The sequence below is a fragment of the Pholcus phalangioides genome, unplaced genomic scaffold, assembly GCF_987345545.1.
Source record: "Pholcus phalangioides strain wild (caught in Gottingen) unplaced genomic scaffold, Ppha-v1.0 ptg000002l_1, whole genome shotgun sequence".
In the NCBI taxonomy this organism is placed as follows: Eukaryota; Metazoa; Arthropoda; class Arachnida; order Araneae; family Pholcidae; genus Pholcus; species Pholcus phalangioides.
The window spans coordinates 14,042,485-14,058,431 of NW_028301595.1; the positions used below are offsets into that span (position 1 = coordinate 14,042,485).

The 15,947-nt window shown below is 37.3% G+C and overlaps 1 protein-coding gene across 1 annotated transcript in view; it reads left to right on the plus strand.

The window, feature by feature from the left end:
- The window catches only part of LOC149089440 (teneurin-a-like), a 415,199-nt gene that overhangs the window by 243,440 nt on the left and 155,812 nt on the right, over positions 1-15,947 (plus strand). The window contains exons 11-12 of the mRNA XM_089238543.1: positions 6,237-6,348; positions 10,800-10,904. Coding sequence (XP_089094669.1) covers positions 6,237-6,348; positions 10,800-10,904 — 217 coding nt within the window. The remainder of the gene's footprint in view (positions 1-6,236; positions 6,349-10,799; positions 10,905-15,947) is intronic.

Here is a 15,947-nt window from a genome sequence, read left to right on the forward strand (position 1 = left end):
ATTTATGGTTTTGCCGCCTTTCTGTCATCTAATTTGATTTTCTTGGATACTCATTCCTTGAATTTGCACCCTGTGCATTACCCGCTTGGTCACCACTCCTGAAAATACGTCTCTGTCTCTTTGTCATTCTTTTTGTCAATTACTAACCTTATTCGCTAGATTACTCTTTTGTTCACTGACGTGCTCACACACTTTTAAGACCACTCTTTTGGTTACCACTGACCAGGTCCCTCATTTTCTAAGTCATTCTCTTGGTCATCAACATTCTTGCATACACGCTAAGTGACGCTTGTGACCTGAAACCGACCATGACCCCCCCTCGCTTTGTCCCCATAGGGGATAAACGCTTGTGGCCGCTCACTAACCTGATCCCTAATTCTGTAGGCCACTGTTTTGGTTATTCACATTCTTTTACGCGCTCTAGGTCACTCTGTTGGTTATTTACATTCTTTAACGCGCTCTAGGTCACTCTGTTGGTTATTTACATTATTTCACAAGCTCTAGGTCACTCCTTTGGTTACTTGCATTCCTTCAGGTGCTCTAGTTCTCTTTTGGTTACTTGCATTCTTTTAAGTTCTCTAGGCCACTCTTTTGGTTATTCGAATTCTTTCAGGCGTTCCTTTTGCTCACCAACTTACTTGCACGCCCTTCTTGCTCACCGATGTACTTGAACGCTCTTTTTGCTCACCAATGTACTTGAACGCTCTTTTTGCTCACCGATGTACCTGCACGCTCTTTCGCTCACCGGTGTACTTACACAATCTGCCTTTCAGACACATGCTCACACAAACTTGCGAACTCTCTCAAGGTCACTCATTTGATCATTCACTGACTGTGATTTAGGGACTGTGATTTTAGTGTAATTAGGGATCAGGTTAGTGAGCGGCCACAAGCGTTTATCCCCTATGGGGACAAAGCGAGGGGGGGGGGGGGTCATGGTCGGTTTCAGGTCACAAGCGTCACTCATTTGATCATTCACTGTTCCTTAACTAGGCAAATGTGGATTTATGGTTTTCCACATTCAACTAATTATCTCGGTCAATTATTCCTCAAATTTGAAACACCGGGCTATATAGCCTGGTACGTCCCCCTCCCCACCGTATGAATGCGACACTTGTCGCGAGAGATGAATTTACAAATAAATATACCACAAAGACATCTTGTGAGAGTGAGTGGCACGTCCATGACAGCCCCCCCCCCCCCCACATTCTATTACATACAGTATATTTCATTAAATAAAAACACAGCATGCGTATCCCATCCCTCGCCCAAGTAATATTAGGGTACATGTTGATATATTACCATCAGAGAAATCCCAGTTTTTCGTTCCTTCGTCTTTTTGTTTTTTTTTCTCTCGCCTGTGAATAGGTGTCTACACGGGACGGACACAGAAGCTGTATCCTATCTGTTGGTGTTACAGAGGAAGAGAGAATAACACAGGGCCGGAGGAGACGTGATGCCGTTATTGCATGGGACGTGCCGTCTGAAAATGAGAATTCGCGTAATTCCGCAGCGCGTGCTTTTCAGCGATAAGGGCTTCGAAGGGAAACGGTGATGAGTTGAGCAAACGCGACGTATCTGAAGGACGTGATGGTGTGGGTACTCCTTTTTTTCCCCCGCTTATTTTTCTCCAATACTACTCTCTAGATGTATCCACGCGAAATATACTTTTCCTATCTCGAATCGCTGGTAACTTTTTATCCTTAAGATAAGGAAAAAGAATCAGCAAGAAAGTAGATACGGACACATTTCTCTCTCCTCCCGGATATAGTTCTTTAAAAAAATGTTAAATAAATAAAATATTCTTGGTGTTACTCACCGGTGCCTGGTTTACTGTTGGAATTGGGAGGAGAGATGATTATTTATACTATAAATATAGTAGGATCTCGACTACCGATACTAGTCTCGTGGCGCCACGATGTCGCCAAACTTCTCCACGTCTTTTCCCAATTTGGCGATATTTACAGAGGAAAGCGTTGATTTCCATTTTTATACAAGGCAATGACTCTATACAGGCGAAAAATGACATAATAACTAATAAATAAGAACTATTTACATAATTTTCGTCGCGATATCTATATTCTTGGACTTCTTTTTTCTGTACATAACTTCTTTTTTCGAATGCCTGGTTTCGATACCTCATCACAGTTCATCTTAAAATTTGTTTCACAACAAATATTCCAATATAAAGTATTTTTAAACACTTTTCTGGAAGTTGTAGAGAGCAGTGACGAAAACGAAAGTAATTCAAGGCAGGGCGACTGCAATTGCAACTATCACAACATTGCTTTTCAATTGTCAATTTCAAGGCAATTTAAATATAGACAATATAAAGCTAATTCGCTATCAATGTAAATTTCAAGACTATTTAGTATGTACAATATAAATAAGACTAATACATAGTCGTGGAATCACGACTGCCTCAACAATTTGCACTTATAAATAGGAACATTTAATGTGACTTACCAGAACGACTTATCCATAACCAATTTTTTTTACAAAATTGTATTTAAAAAAATATTTTTTGGCAACACGCATAAGTAATTTTTTGTTCCCACTATTTAAATTACATTGACTTACGTTACGTTCAGTAATGCTATATAACATTTATACAACTCGTGTTTCTTTTAGATAACTCATCACTGTTCATCTCAAAGTTTCACAATACATATTCCAATTTATTTATACACTTTTCTTTGAAATTACATGGAGCATTGGTGAAAATGAAAGTAATTCAAGGCAGGACGACCGTAAGTGAAACTTCTTCACCAAACACCAACGCTGGTCATATCGCTGTACTGCAATTTAATGAGTTGGGTTGGAAATGATTGCGCCATCTATCGGTGGTCGCGTCAAGCTCGCTAGGGAAAATATCTTATCTATGTTCTCCCCTGGATTTGAACCTGGGACCGTGACAGCAACCATCATGGTGGTAGACGAGCATCTTACCACCACCATACCACTCGGGCGCAACCATAATTACCACAACATTTTTTACTTTCCAATTGTCAATTTCAAGACTAATTATAGATATAAACAATTCTGAAGCTAGTACATACTCGTAGAATCGGTTCAGTAGGACTCCTATAGCCATCTCAACGGTATACAGGCATGAATAGTAAAAGTTAATGGAACTTACTGTCCACATTCTCCCATCTGTGAAATTACTTAAGAAGAAAAATTTTGGCACACAACATAAGTAACTTTTTCCACCAACGATTTAAATTACGTTGACTTTTAGAGTCTGAAATGCATTCTCCCCTCGACGAACATTTTTTTTTTTTTCAGTGATGTTATGTAACATTTATAACTCGTGCTTCTTTCAGATAACTCATAACAGTTCATCTTAAAGTTTGTTTCACAACACATATTCCAATTTATTCCCACACTTTTTTCTGGAAGTTGTAGAGAGCAGCGGCGAAAAACGAAAGTAATTCACAGGCAGGACGACCGTAATTGAAACTAGCACAACATTCCCACTTCCACCGCTCTTCTTATTATTCCTCCTCACCACCACAGTGGCGTAATAGACAGCACTTTTTTTTTTTCCTTTTTTCCCTGGCTTTAAATTAAAGGTCTTAAACGTCAAGCTATCATTTTTCACGTGGCGTACTTACACAAAAAAAATAAAAAAATAATAATTTCTCCCTCCACATCGCAGCAGTAATATTTCACCAAGAACAACAATGGAATGTTCCGACAATGGACTCCTGGGGAGATGAGGCTGCATCGGCAGGCACCAGCCCCACCATTCTTTCTCCTTCTCCATAATAATACTAAAAAAAAAAAAAAATAGTATGGACAGTGACAGATTAGATTTTACACAAGGGACATATGCTGCCAACAACGAAAATATAAAGTTTTTTTTGCTTTAAATACAAAAAAAAAATGAGAATCGTCAGTGAAAGAGAAGAAGAAGAAAAAAAAATTACAGCACAAAATGTAATTAGAGTTGGTTTTTCATAATTAAATGTCACTCATCTTTTATTTCCTTAGTAGAAAACAAAAATTAATGTTTCTAGAAAACATTTTTTGCTTGTACTGGTTGTTCTTAGTTCAGTCATCATCATACGACTGAAGTCAATATCGTCTTTGGTTTTGTTGGGCTTTTTTTCTTCTAGATTCCAAAGTTAACAGACATTTTCAAATATTTTTTAAAAAAATTGATTTTGTCAAAATTTATATCTTTTTTTTTGGTTGTAATTTCCATATTGTTGAGATATTAAAGTGGGAAATAGCAAAAAAATGATCTCTGGAATTTGAATTTTTTTTTTTATTTTACGAGCTGCATTTTAAGTGATTCCTTGAACACTTTGTAGTTTCTTTGTAAATATATTTTACGTTGCGGTTGAAAAAATATGAGTATGATTAGATTTATAACTTTTACCGGCGGTTTCCCTAAAAAAAAAATTATCTAAAACCAAGTAAATTTAATAAATACGGAAAAAGTCATCAGTTATCACTAGAGCTCGGATTATATGCACTAAAATATTGGCAAAATATGCACTAAAAAATTCTGATATATGCACTAAAAATGCTGAAATATGCACCAAAAATGCTGAAATATACACCAAAAATTCTGATATATGCACCAAAAATGCTGAAATATACACCAAAAATGCAGAAACATGCACCAAAAAAATGAAGATAAATCTACATTTAAATACGTCGAGATATGCCATGGAATCAAAAATACGGGCGAAAAATGGAAACAAATCTATTTAATAATGCCGAAGTATGTCACTAAAAATGAAAAAAAAATATACGCAAAAATAAAAATCATTCGAAAGTGCTGTAAAAGTTCATAAAAATTGTAGAAATATGCATTTAAAAATACCGAAAATTGCATGAAACAAAAAATATGCCTTAAAATTTTTTCAATTCTCTATAGAGAATAAGTATATTGAAAAATATACGTGAAATGAAAAAATATGCATTTAAAAATGCTGACGTTTTCCTAAAAAGCAAAATTATGCGCAAAAATTGAAAAAAAAGTGCACTTGAAAATGCAGAAATATGACCTAAAAATGAAACATATGCATATTAAAAGCACTGAAGTACGGTCTAACATAAGAGAAAAGAGATGTATGCAGTGAAACTAGGAAGTATGCGCAAAAAATGAACACATATATTTAGCAGTGCAAAAATATGCCTTCAAAAGTGCCTAAAAATGTATTCAAAAATGAAAAATATTCAATGGTGAAATGCTTTCTTGAAAAAAAATGAAAGAAATTTCATATTAAATATGTAGAATAAAAAGATAAAAATAGTCTTGCAAACATTAATACATGGTGATCAACGGAAAAAAAATAACGCTAAAAATATTCACTCATTCAAAAATTTCGGTGATTTTATGCACTTACTACAAAAATTGCTAGAATTTGCAATTGCACATGCACTTACGCATTTGCATGTAATCCGGTCAGTACATATCCCTTTTACCGGCGATTATACTTAATACGCAAGCGTTGTTGTAAACATGATAAATCTTACTAAATTCATCACATTTGACGGTATTATGCATAATCATCATTTCACGTTGGTAAATGTGATAATCCGGTCCTATTGCCGTGATAAGATGTATTACTTACCGTCAGTTCACGATAAAGTCAAACTCTGATAACTCGAATATGTGTTCGTTTCACTCAGCCTAGAAGATTTTACATATTTTTAGTGTTAAAATTTTTCCTCAACTCAATTTTCTTTTCTTTTGAAGTTAAAGTTTTCGGGATTGAGAGAAATTTAAAACATAGAATTTATTAATAGCATTTCGCATTTATCAATTTTATTTAGCACCTAGCAACATAATTTAGCATTTAACAACACAATCTAGCATTTAGCAATAATGCAGCATTTAACAATAGAGTTCGGCAGATTCGTTTCGTGGATTCATTATTTTACCGTAACATCTACATTATTACCGAGAATAGTCGTATGTATTTTAAGAAACTGCCTTCACAGAGAAAATACTCGTAAGAATGCAAAATTCCTTATGAAAATGTTATTGATTCATAATGAAATGAAACTAAAACATTATTTCTCATTAAATTCAATTCCTATCAAATCAGCTGATGTCTCTGTTTATCTCCCCTCTCCCATAATCAATTAATACTCATTTCTGCCTGATAATCATCCTTGATTATCTTAATGCAGAGAATGATATGACATGTCTTTATATGTTGATGAAATAGGTCTCACGCAATGGTTTATTACATTTTTTTTCTGGTATTTTTCAGCCGAAGCAAGAGGTGAGCTTCTTACATTTCCTAGAGCCCGGTACATGGTACTTCTCCATAATCAATGACGATAGCTCAGCCGTTGGTTTGACATTTCACCCCATGTTAGCGAGTAAGCAATGTTATTATTTTATTCAATCATGCATGCGGAATTTTTCGGTTTTCTGAATCAAAAACATATATTTTTCGCAACTACGGTATTTATTTATATCACCTTCTATTGATCACTTGCCTCGGTGCAACCAATACCTATTTATTAATCACTTATCATAGCAATTAGTTCCTCCACTTATGATGATTTTCCTCACAAAAGGGATAATTAGACCGGAACGTACAATTTATTGCCGATTCCGAACCGCGGTCGGTGCACTAACCCCCTCGATGTGGGACTCCCTGCGGTAGCAATTTTTTTCTATGGTCACGTCACCGTTTCTGTTGTACTCCTGTGTCAGGAAAGTTTCTGACGAGGACGCATCGGGTGTCGAACTCGTGACACCTCTAAAAATCCTTTGGTACCTTATCGACCTTTGGCTACCGCGCGCTCCTTCATTTATACCTCGTCGTTGAAGCATCCAATCTGTTCATTCATTAACCTACGTTGGAAACAGCCGATACGATCATTTACTCGTAAAAGTTAAGATCAATGCAGCTTATCTCCTCCTGCAAGAAAAGCCAAAGTTGCCGAGTCCCCCATCCATCACCAAACATGAAAACTGTCTTAGGGTCATTGAGGTTGAAGGTTCTCCTTCATTCGTCCGCTAGTATTTAAACAACCGGGATTCAACTTAACGAGGGTACTGAATACTTTATTAATGAGCTGACATCAAGAAAGTTGATTTACCCCCAGACAACAAGATTCAAGAACAGTTATCATAAGACATGATCACATTTTCACTTCATTGCGTACCCAACACCGCCCAGGATCTATCGAGCATTGTTAATTTTAACCATTGCCTCGGAAGAAGGGCTGGACGGTGTCGGGTGCTTTATTATGCATTACATACGCACAAGCACCACAATAAAGCACAAAAAATGGCAATACAAATAGCAAAAAAGAAAGAAATTCAATAGCAATAAATTTACAAAATTTACAAACAGCTCCCAAATATCGCCGCCACACGAACAGATGAAACATCATCAGCACAACTGGTTTCCCGCCAAACATGGTGTCGAATTTTTCATTCATCGGCTAATATCAACACAACTAGTTTGACACTAATTCACTGAAGGATTCATTCATTCATTTAACCAACAAGTTCGCATTATATGAGCGTCCCCACCCCCCCCCCCAACGGCCGCAAAATCCAAGGAATGCTAATGAAATTCGGGAAGATATGGGTGTTTTGGAGTACGTACTGGAGAAAAAGGGATGAGAAACAGTAAACCTAGCTCTCGCGGTTATTGTCACAGCAACAAAATTTCAAAAATTTAAACGGCAACACTCACTTTTTGTGCACCGTAAAATGATTCGCGCAATGAGGAAAAACTATGAACTGTGTTAAAACGGTACCTGTATCGCCATAAACGCCAAAGGGGTAAAATATCTCACCAAGAGGGTTAGTACGCTTACTGCTCGATCGGGGGGTAGATCTTAACGAGCAGTTAGCGGACTAGTCCCTTGGGTGAGATCTTTCGTTGTCTGCTTCCTGCGGCGGCGTTTATAGTGCTACAGGTACCGTTTCAACACCATTCATGGTTTTTTACTGCGCCAATCATTTGCGAAAGCATAAAAGTGACTATTGCCGTTTGAATTTTTCAAAATTGTTTACTGTAGCCACAACCCGGAGAGATAGGCTTTTGTTTCTCCTCTAATTCTCGAGCGCATACTCTGAACACCTATATTTCGAATTCCATTCACATCCGTTGGTTTTTGCGACAGCTAAGGGCTAGTACAGTGGAACTTCCCGTAACGGACACTCCCGTTAACGGGCACTTCTCGTTAGCAGACACTTTTCTGCTCCCCGGTCCCGTGGGATAAATATGTGGGCTTTAATGTATTTCACTCCCCGTTACATATATATATAAGTAGTGAACACTCTCATTCTTTAATTTTAGTTCATGAATAGAGAATTCATCATGTTGAACGGTGATTATGCATAATCCCAAGCTCGTATTGGTACACAGTGAAACCTCGTTAAAGAGTCACTCTTGTAAGAGCAAAACTATGACTTCGTAAGCGGAGTGACTCGTTAAACAGAGTGAGGCATAGCTGTGCCAATTCCTGTCTGAGGACAATTGGGACTTCCAAAAAATTGACCCGATAAGCGAAGTGACGTATTAACCGGGTGACGCACTAACGAGGTTTGACTGTATATGATTACCCGGCAATCAATTACTTGATTAACTGAACCAGGAACTATGATCCAGGAAAGTGATTACCGAATGGTAATGTCAGTTTTGCTTGCACATGTTAATATGTGTGAAGAAAGCCACCATTACACAAGACTGACAATGTTGTTATGAATGTTTTCATCTTCTTCCATCTTATTTTAATTTAATTCAATTTTTATTGCAAAATATGTGTTGTGCACTCATCATGTGTACGGGTAAAAGTAATTAACTGGTTTATTGAAAGAAAGATAAATTTTTCCATATTTATCAAACCTTCCATTTTTGTTTGGGAATTATGCATAATTGCAGGTGAAAGTGATAAATGTAGTGAAATTTCAAATCAAAATCTCTTTATTGAGACAATTGGTGATTATGCATAATCACCGCACCGGTGTTCACTTTTACGCGCACGCACAGTAACATATACATTTTAACATTAATATTTACAAGAATAATTTGCTACCAAAGCCAAACGGCTTATAAATGTGAAAGTCGTATAAACGAGTTTTCACTGCGCATCGTACCTTCCCATTAGCAGACACTCCACACTTTTTGGTCTCATGGGTGTCCGTTATCGAGAGGGTCTACTGTATATCAACGGAGTTGTTTTATGACCACCCTGTATTTCCTATATATATATATATATATATTCCGTAGTGCCGTAACTAGGCAGGTGCAACAGGCACACCCACACCGGGCCTACTTGGAAGGAGGGGCCAGAAGGGGCCGAATTCTTGCACGGGTCACAGGAATCCCTAGTTGCGGCACTGATATCCAGTTATTCTATTTTCTCAACGAATCGAATCGTAATGTCACTAAATTAATACATCCTTTAGAAACATTGGCGTAAAAAAAAAATCCAACTCGAAATATCAATAAAACTGTATAAAAAGAATTTGTTATAAACACCGTATGCCTCGTTATAACGCGCATTCGGTTCTCTCTACCGCCTCCGATTGAAAGCGAAGTTAAAGAACTTAGGTTTAAAGTCGTCAATTACATCGCGCTTTCAGCATATATAGCGCCTTTTTTTCCCCCTCCCATCTCGCGATATAACAAGGAATTAATGTATATAAGCTAAAACCTACAGATTAATTAATTCCTTCAAATATCCATTATTGAAAATGCAATAGACAAGGGAATAGGCGTATCAAGCATCCCATATTACAATATCAACACATAATATGGTAAAAAAAAAAGCCTATCCCTCTCTGCGCAGGAAAACCTGCAACATTACAACACCGAACGAAATACATAACTCTCTTCCATATATCCATGAATTCCCAGTAACCTGATGTTACTAAAAAAAAATGGGGAAGAAAATACCGATTCTCATTAACTATCACCGTAATTAAACGTCGATGAAAAATGACTTTTTGATCATCATTTTTCCTCCCGCGATCTTAATTACGCTCACGATCCGAAAATAAATTAGCGCCATTGAAATTGACACACAAAGAAACGCTAATTTTCGAATGGATACAATGGAAATATACATTATAATACAGAAAGAAAGACAGAAAAAGATACATTTATCTCTCTCTCTGTATATATATTTTCGTTACATAACACATCCCTAGAGCAAATATAATTCCGAACTTATTCCAAGTCTAAAAGAGAGGAAAACGCCCCACACACGCTTAGAGCGCACCATTGCGATTTTTCACCCCCCCCCCAATTCCGGAACGCGGTAAAATAGGAAGTTAGGCTTAAAGCTTCAACGTTATTAAATATGCAATTCGCCGCGTGAACTGAATAACAAAAGCGCTGTGTGTGTGTGTGTGTGTTTTATTTCATTATTAATGTTATTTTTATTAAGCACCGCCTTTGTCACACCAATGGAAAGACTGTAAAAAAGGAGGGAGGGAGAGAGAGAGAGAGAAATAAATGCAAACACACCCAGAATTAGCCACGAAACCAATAGTTTCTAGCATTACAGCCTCTCAATTTCACTGTAATATGGAGGTTTCCACATTTATTCTATTCCTACATCTCCTCGGAGGCAATAACTCTTTTTTTTCTCTTCTCCTCGATTTGGTTCTCTTTTGTGTGAAGAGAAGACGGAATAAAATTACGATCTCTCTCTCGATTTCTATTCATCTTTTTTATTCTATTTCCAATTTACCTCCTAAGGTTAAATTCTGTACGATCTTTAGTTTGATGTGTATTGCATTTTGTTTTTCCTACTTGATTTATTTAGTAATTTTTCCTTTTGAATTTTACTTGAAACAGAGGACGTACCAACCTCTTGTCCAAACAACTGCCATCACCACGGCAACTGCCACTTGGGAAAGTGCCACTGCTTTCCAGGATATATCGGCAGGGACTGTGCTGACAGTAAGTGATGATATTGTAACTCTTTTTTTTTTTTCCGTGGGTTTTTTGGCGTTTTATCGTGATGGTTTTTAGGTGTATGTGATGCATTTTGTATATAGTTTCTGCACGTCTATTTATCAATGGCTATGAAATGCGAGTGAAAATTCTCCAAAGTTAGATTCGAAATCCAGCCAAGACAATGAAAATGACTTATTTCGATTTTACAGTGTTCTCAACCAATTTGCATCCGCAAGCGGAGTTTTCCGAGAGTTTTTATTTTTGTTCACCATGCCGTGTGGAATAACCACTTGAATTATAATCTCAAAGTATTTTTCTGTAGAAAAATTCACGGTTTGTTCCACATTTGGCGGAAAATTGTCGTTGGCACCAGTGGATTATCAATCTCTCGGTGTTGTCTTTCTATCGAGAGATTGATAATTGACTGGTGCCAACGACCATTTTCCGCCAAATGTGGAACAATCCGTGAATGTTTCTGGAGAAAAATACTTTGAAATTATAATGGACGGAACTAATGTATCATACGCTGGTTTCGTTTTTCGCTGTCATCTAGGAGGTTTCTAGAAATTTTTTCTTTCAACAGAGATTTATAGAAATTTTTTTTGTGACAAAAGTTTCTAGAAAAAATGTTATGACAAAACAAAGGGTTCGTAAAAAATTTTCTATCAGCAGAAGTTTCCAGAAACTTTTCAACGAAAGTTTATAGAAAAAATATCTGTCAATAACAGTTTTTCGAAAGGATAAAGAATGGTATAAGAAAAGTCAGTCGCAAAGTTGATGAAATATTCCACTCTAAAATCATTCTCAGAGCAGTATTTGATATTTCAAAACCATTTATAGCAGCAGAAAGTATGGAACACGTAGCAGACAGATCTCCAAAAACTTACATGCCCGGTCGGGCATGTAATTCAAAATAATAGTTGCCAGAATCACACACAACGTTTTACTCTTGGAAAATATTATCACTTGATTTGCCTAATTTTTTTAACTAATAGAAATTGACGGGAAAGTACTTGGGCAGGGGCAGGCAGGATGCAAATTGGCCAGATGATGCGGCTGACAAACCGGGAAAAATCTTGATGAAATCCGGGACATCTTGAAAAAAATATATATTCAGACGGCATTGCTGTGTGTGTGTGTGTTCCGTCGAATTGCAAGGCAATTGCTAAAATTACCTACTTTCTATAAAGAATGGGTCTTGCACAGTTTATTCGAGTGTTCCTCAACCTTTTTAACATTGCAAAACGCTAAAATTATTGAAAACTTTCGTGGACCGGTAGAAATGAAAGATCTAATTTGCGAACTGGTGAAAAAGAGCAAAGTATTAAGAGTCTATTTTCCCGACCTTCCGACTGAGAATACGAAAATATCTTCTGAATAACAGAAACCCCTTTAACTTAGGGACCCCGGTGTCACCTGTTGAATAAAACCAAAACTATTTGTTATAATTCTTAAAATAAAATGGTTGCTAGTTTTGCTAAACCAATGTGCCGCATGCAAATGGACAATATGTGGTATGAGACAATATATATATTTTTAATGCTGCTTACATTTATAAATTCTTTGCACCATAATATCGGTGTGCAATTAGTATGTGACTTGAGTCACTCTTAGAGTGATAATTCGTGAGTCCATCGTGATCGTTGGCACCCAGGTTCAAGTAGGGCTAAAAGGAAAGCTGCAACAAAGAAATATTAAGGGACTCAAAAATAATGAATGGCCGAAAGACAGGCAGATTAAATTTTTAAAAAATTTGAATGTTTAATTCATTATAACTTTAAGTTGCTGTTGACAAATCAAAGGTCATCTTTAACACTTAGAATTAGGTATGGTCTGTCATTCACATATCAAAATATAAACCTGAAACATTAGGTGCACCTTTAGATAATTTTTAGAATGTATGACCATTTAAAATTTTATATTTTATTTTTACTGTTGGGGCCCTCAACCACAAAAAACCAATCCAAAGTTTTGAACTTATCTAGCTGTCGCTGAATTCATGAGGCTGGCGTTGACTCCGAAGTGGCCTAGGCGTTCATACTCGCCATGAGAAAAGCTTAGTCCATATTTCCAGAGGAGAAGAGGTGAGGAGTTAGTCCCCTTTTCTTGCTGTTGAGAGAAAGTCAGAATGTTAACATGAATTGGCAGGGAGATGATGAACACGAGGCGAAGTGGTACTGGCACACGTACAACACCAAAGGGAAGTGCCGGTGTAGTCCATTTCGTTTTTGAAGTGAAGTTTCGATCTTGCCGTTTTTTGTGAGAAGAATTCGGGTGATGATGATTGCCTCGCTTAAGGGGCACGTGGGAGAATCACCTATTCCATCGCATGTTGAGCCGCCATGAACATCTTCGGACCCTCCCGGAGCAACCACCGGAAATTTTTTGGTACGTCTTATCAGATTGAAATCACATCTCTCACTGCCTTAAATCTCAGTATCTTTCAGTATTCTGTCTTACTAGCACGTCGCTCGGGACCTGTGATTGGCTGAAAGTAGCGGATCACGCGCTCTCTCCCCCAGTATCTGCTGTACATTATCACGTGTCCGGTTTAGAAGCGTCAGCTTTATGATGACACATTCTTCCAACGTTTGAAATTTCATGATTGTGCATGTCGATAATTCTGCACATACCGGGTGCTCAACGGCGTGTGTGTGGTACGAATCAGTACCATAATATTTTCCATTTGGCGAATATTTTTTATATTAATATTACAATTTTAATTTAACACACATTAAAATCTTAAAACAAATATATACGTTTCAATTTTTATGACCTGTTATGAGCCGCCCCGCGGTACTGCTCATCGGTCACTGTGTATTCAAGGTTGGAGAAAAATGAATTCCTGCAACCTAAAATCAATCCTCCTGCAACAAATATCCATAATAACCGATATTTTGGTGCATAAAATTTACACCGGTTTGCAGCATAAGAATGAAAAATATAGTTTCATACCAACATGTTTTTCATTTTCATGCTTCGCATGAAACTCTTCGTCGTGCTAGGAAGCCTTGCGACCTTTCGGGACAGGACTTCATTGGTCAAAAACTGAAATACACTCTCCCTGCAAACAGAGACGTCTTACCGCCCTAGCCTAGGATGAATCCCGTTATTATTTTTACCGAAAGAATTAATTTCACCAAAGAGGTAAAATTAACCTAGAAACTATAGAAGAAAACCAGTAAAAAATCCTGACCTGGGCACCCGTCAAAGATTCCAGCCTTATGAGCCCAGATGCAGTATATGAGGAACCCTCCCCCCCCCCCATCAACACACTGGGGTGCTAAATATTAGGCCAATAAAAATAGATCAAAATAGATCGTTGATTACACGTTTGCATCACGGCAACTACTAAACCAGGCACGCACCTCATCCATATTCCCATGCGGAACTTCTGACGATTTTGTACATGTTGCAATGTGTGTGTTTGCATGTAGTGAACCTTCCGTGCCAGTTTGTTTCTATGTAATGTTTGTTATGTGCAGTGCTGCCAGCTACCATTACTTTTTCTAACTATGTGTGAAGCGTAATGATTGAATAGTATATCGTTGCAGGCTTGTTGCTGTCTGCGGAGAGACTTTTTTAACGATGAGATCGGCTCACATTTGTGCCTCGAAGTTGGGAACCACAGAAAACCAACTTCAGCCGACCACCACTGCCGTAGAAAACATTTCTCTGAAATTGCACACGTGTGTGTGTGGAAAACATTATTGTCGAGGGGGGGAAAACCCGAAGTGTTTCAATTTTTCTTTTCTTGTCTGCGCCAGGCACGTGGTAGGAAAAAATGCATGGTCGGTCGAAATTTTTACATGACTTGGGCATGTCGGGCATTAGATTTGTCCAACCCTGATATGAACACGTCGTGCTATTCCCGGCTTAATTTTGCTAAGATATGATCGGTCCCGCTCGATGGGATATAACAATTCCCACACCCACAATATCCAATTATCGGATAAGGATAATAATTCAAGTCGAAGATAATATATTTAAGAACAATAATATTCAATTGCCATTTTGCAACGTTAGTTTTGTTTGTATGTTTGAAAACTGGCGAAGGATCAATGTGAATTAAGCTTCTCGAATAAATGAGTTGTAAAAAATTAAATGAAAAGTATAATTACAACTATCACAATGCCTATGTTTTTCACGGGAAGTTAGCGATAAATATTTTTAAATAGTAAAAATAAATCAGTGACTTTGATGAATAATTAAAAAGTTGGCCTACGGGGCTCCACCATAGAATGTTTTAACTTAAAAGGGATCCGCGAGTCAAAAAAGGTTGAGAACCGTTGGTTTAAACCATGCCGGTGAATACGGCCCTGCGCGGGACCGACTGTATGCCTGGCAAAAAAAAAAAAAAATGACGAAATAACCCAGATCATCACCACGAAACCATAGCGAATTGATGATAGCCAGCTTGAGAAAGTAAGTTTGTCCAGCATATCCAGGAAAACAAATCCATTTATAGAGGTCGTATCGGACAACTTTGGTGCTAATTGCAAGATAGGCGAAGAAACAAAAAAAAATATTAGGAGGGCTATTATTGAGGTAATTGTGTTTGTATACATTAGTTGTTTTTTTTTTTCCAGGACGGGATAGAAATCATGACTTGGTAGATGCCAGTCTTCTTCGATCATTGGCAATACCATGGTCTCCTGAAAAAAAATTGGTGCCTTTTTCCGTCTAATAGGGTTATTCTCTATCAGAAGAGGTAAAAAAAAAATGCATTATCGTGAGTCCTAACACTTGCGTTATCCATCTCTTTCAACGCTATAATCCCGTTAATAGAAACGAAAATAGTAATGATTGATATTACAAGAGTGTTTCGTCAATTAGTCACTTTTATTTTTAGAGACGAGTTATTTCTTCCATCTGCATACCATATCATCAGCATACTCATTAGTTAGAGTTACTTTTTTTTTTCATTTGCTGCTGAAGTTCCGTGTTCCATGCAGAAAATGGTACAGGCTGTAGCAGAATAGGGACACGAAGCCCCTTATGACCAAAATAACTCGATTTCTGTAATATAGAAACAGGTATTCAACT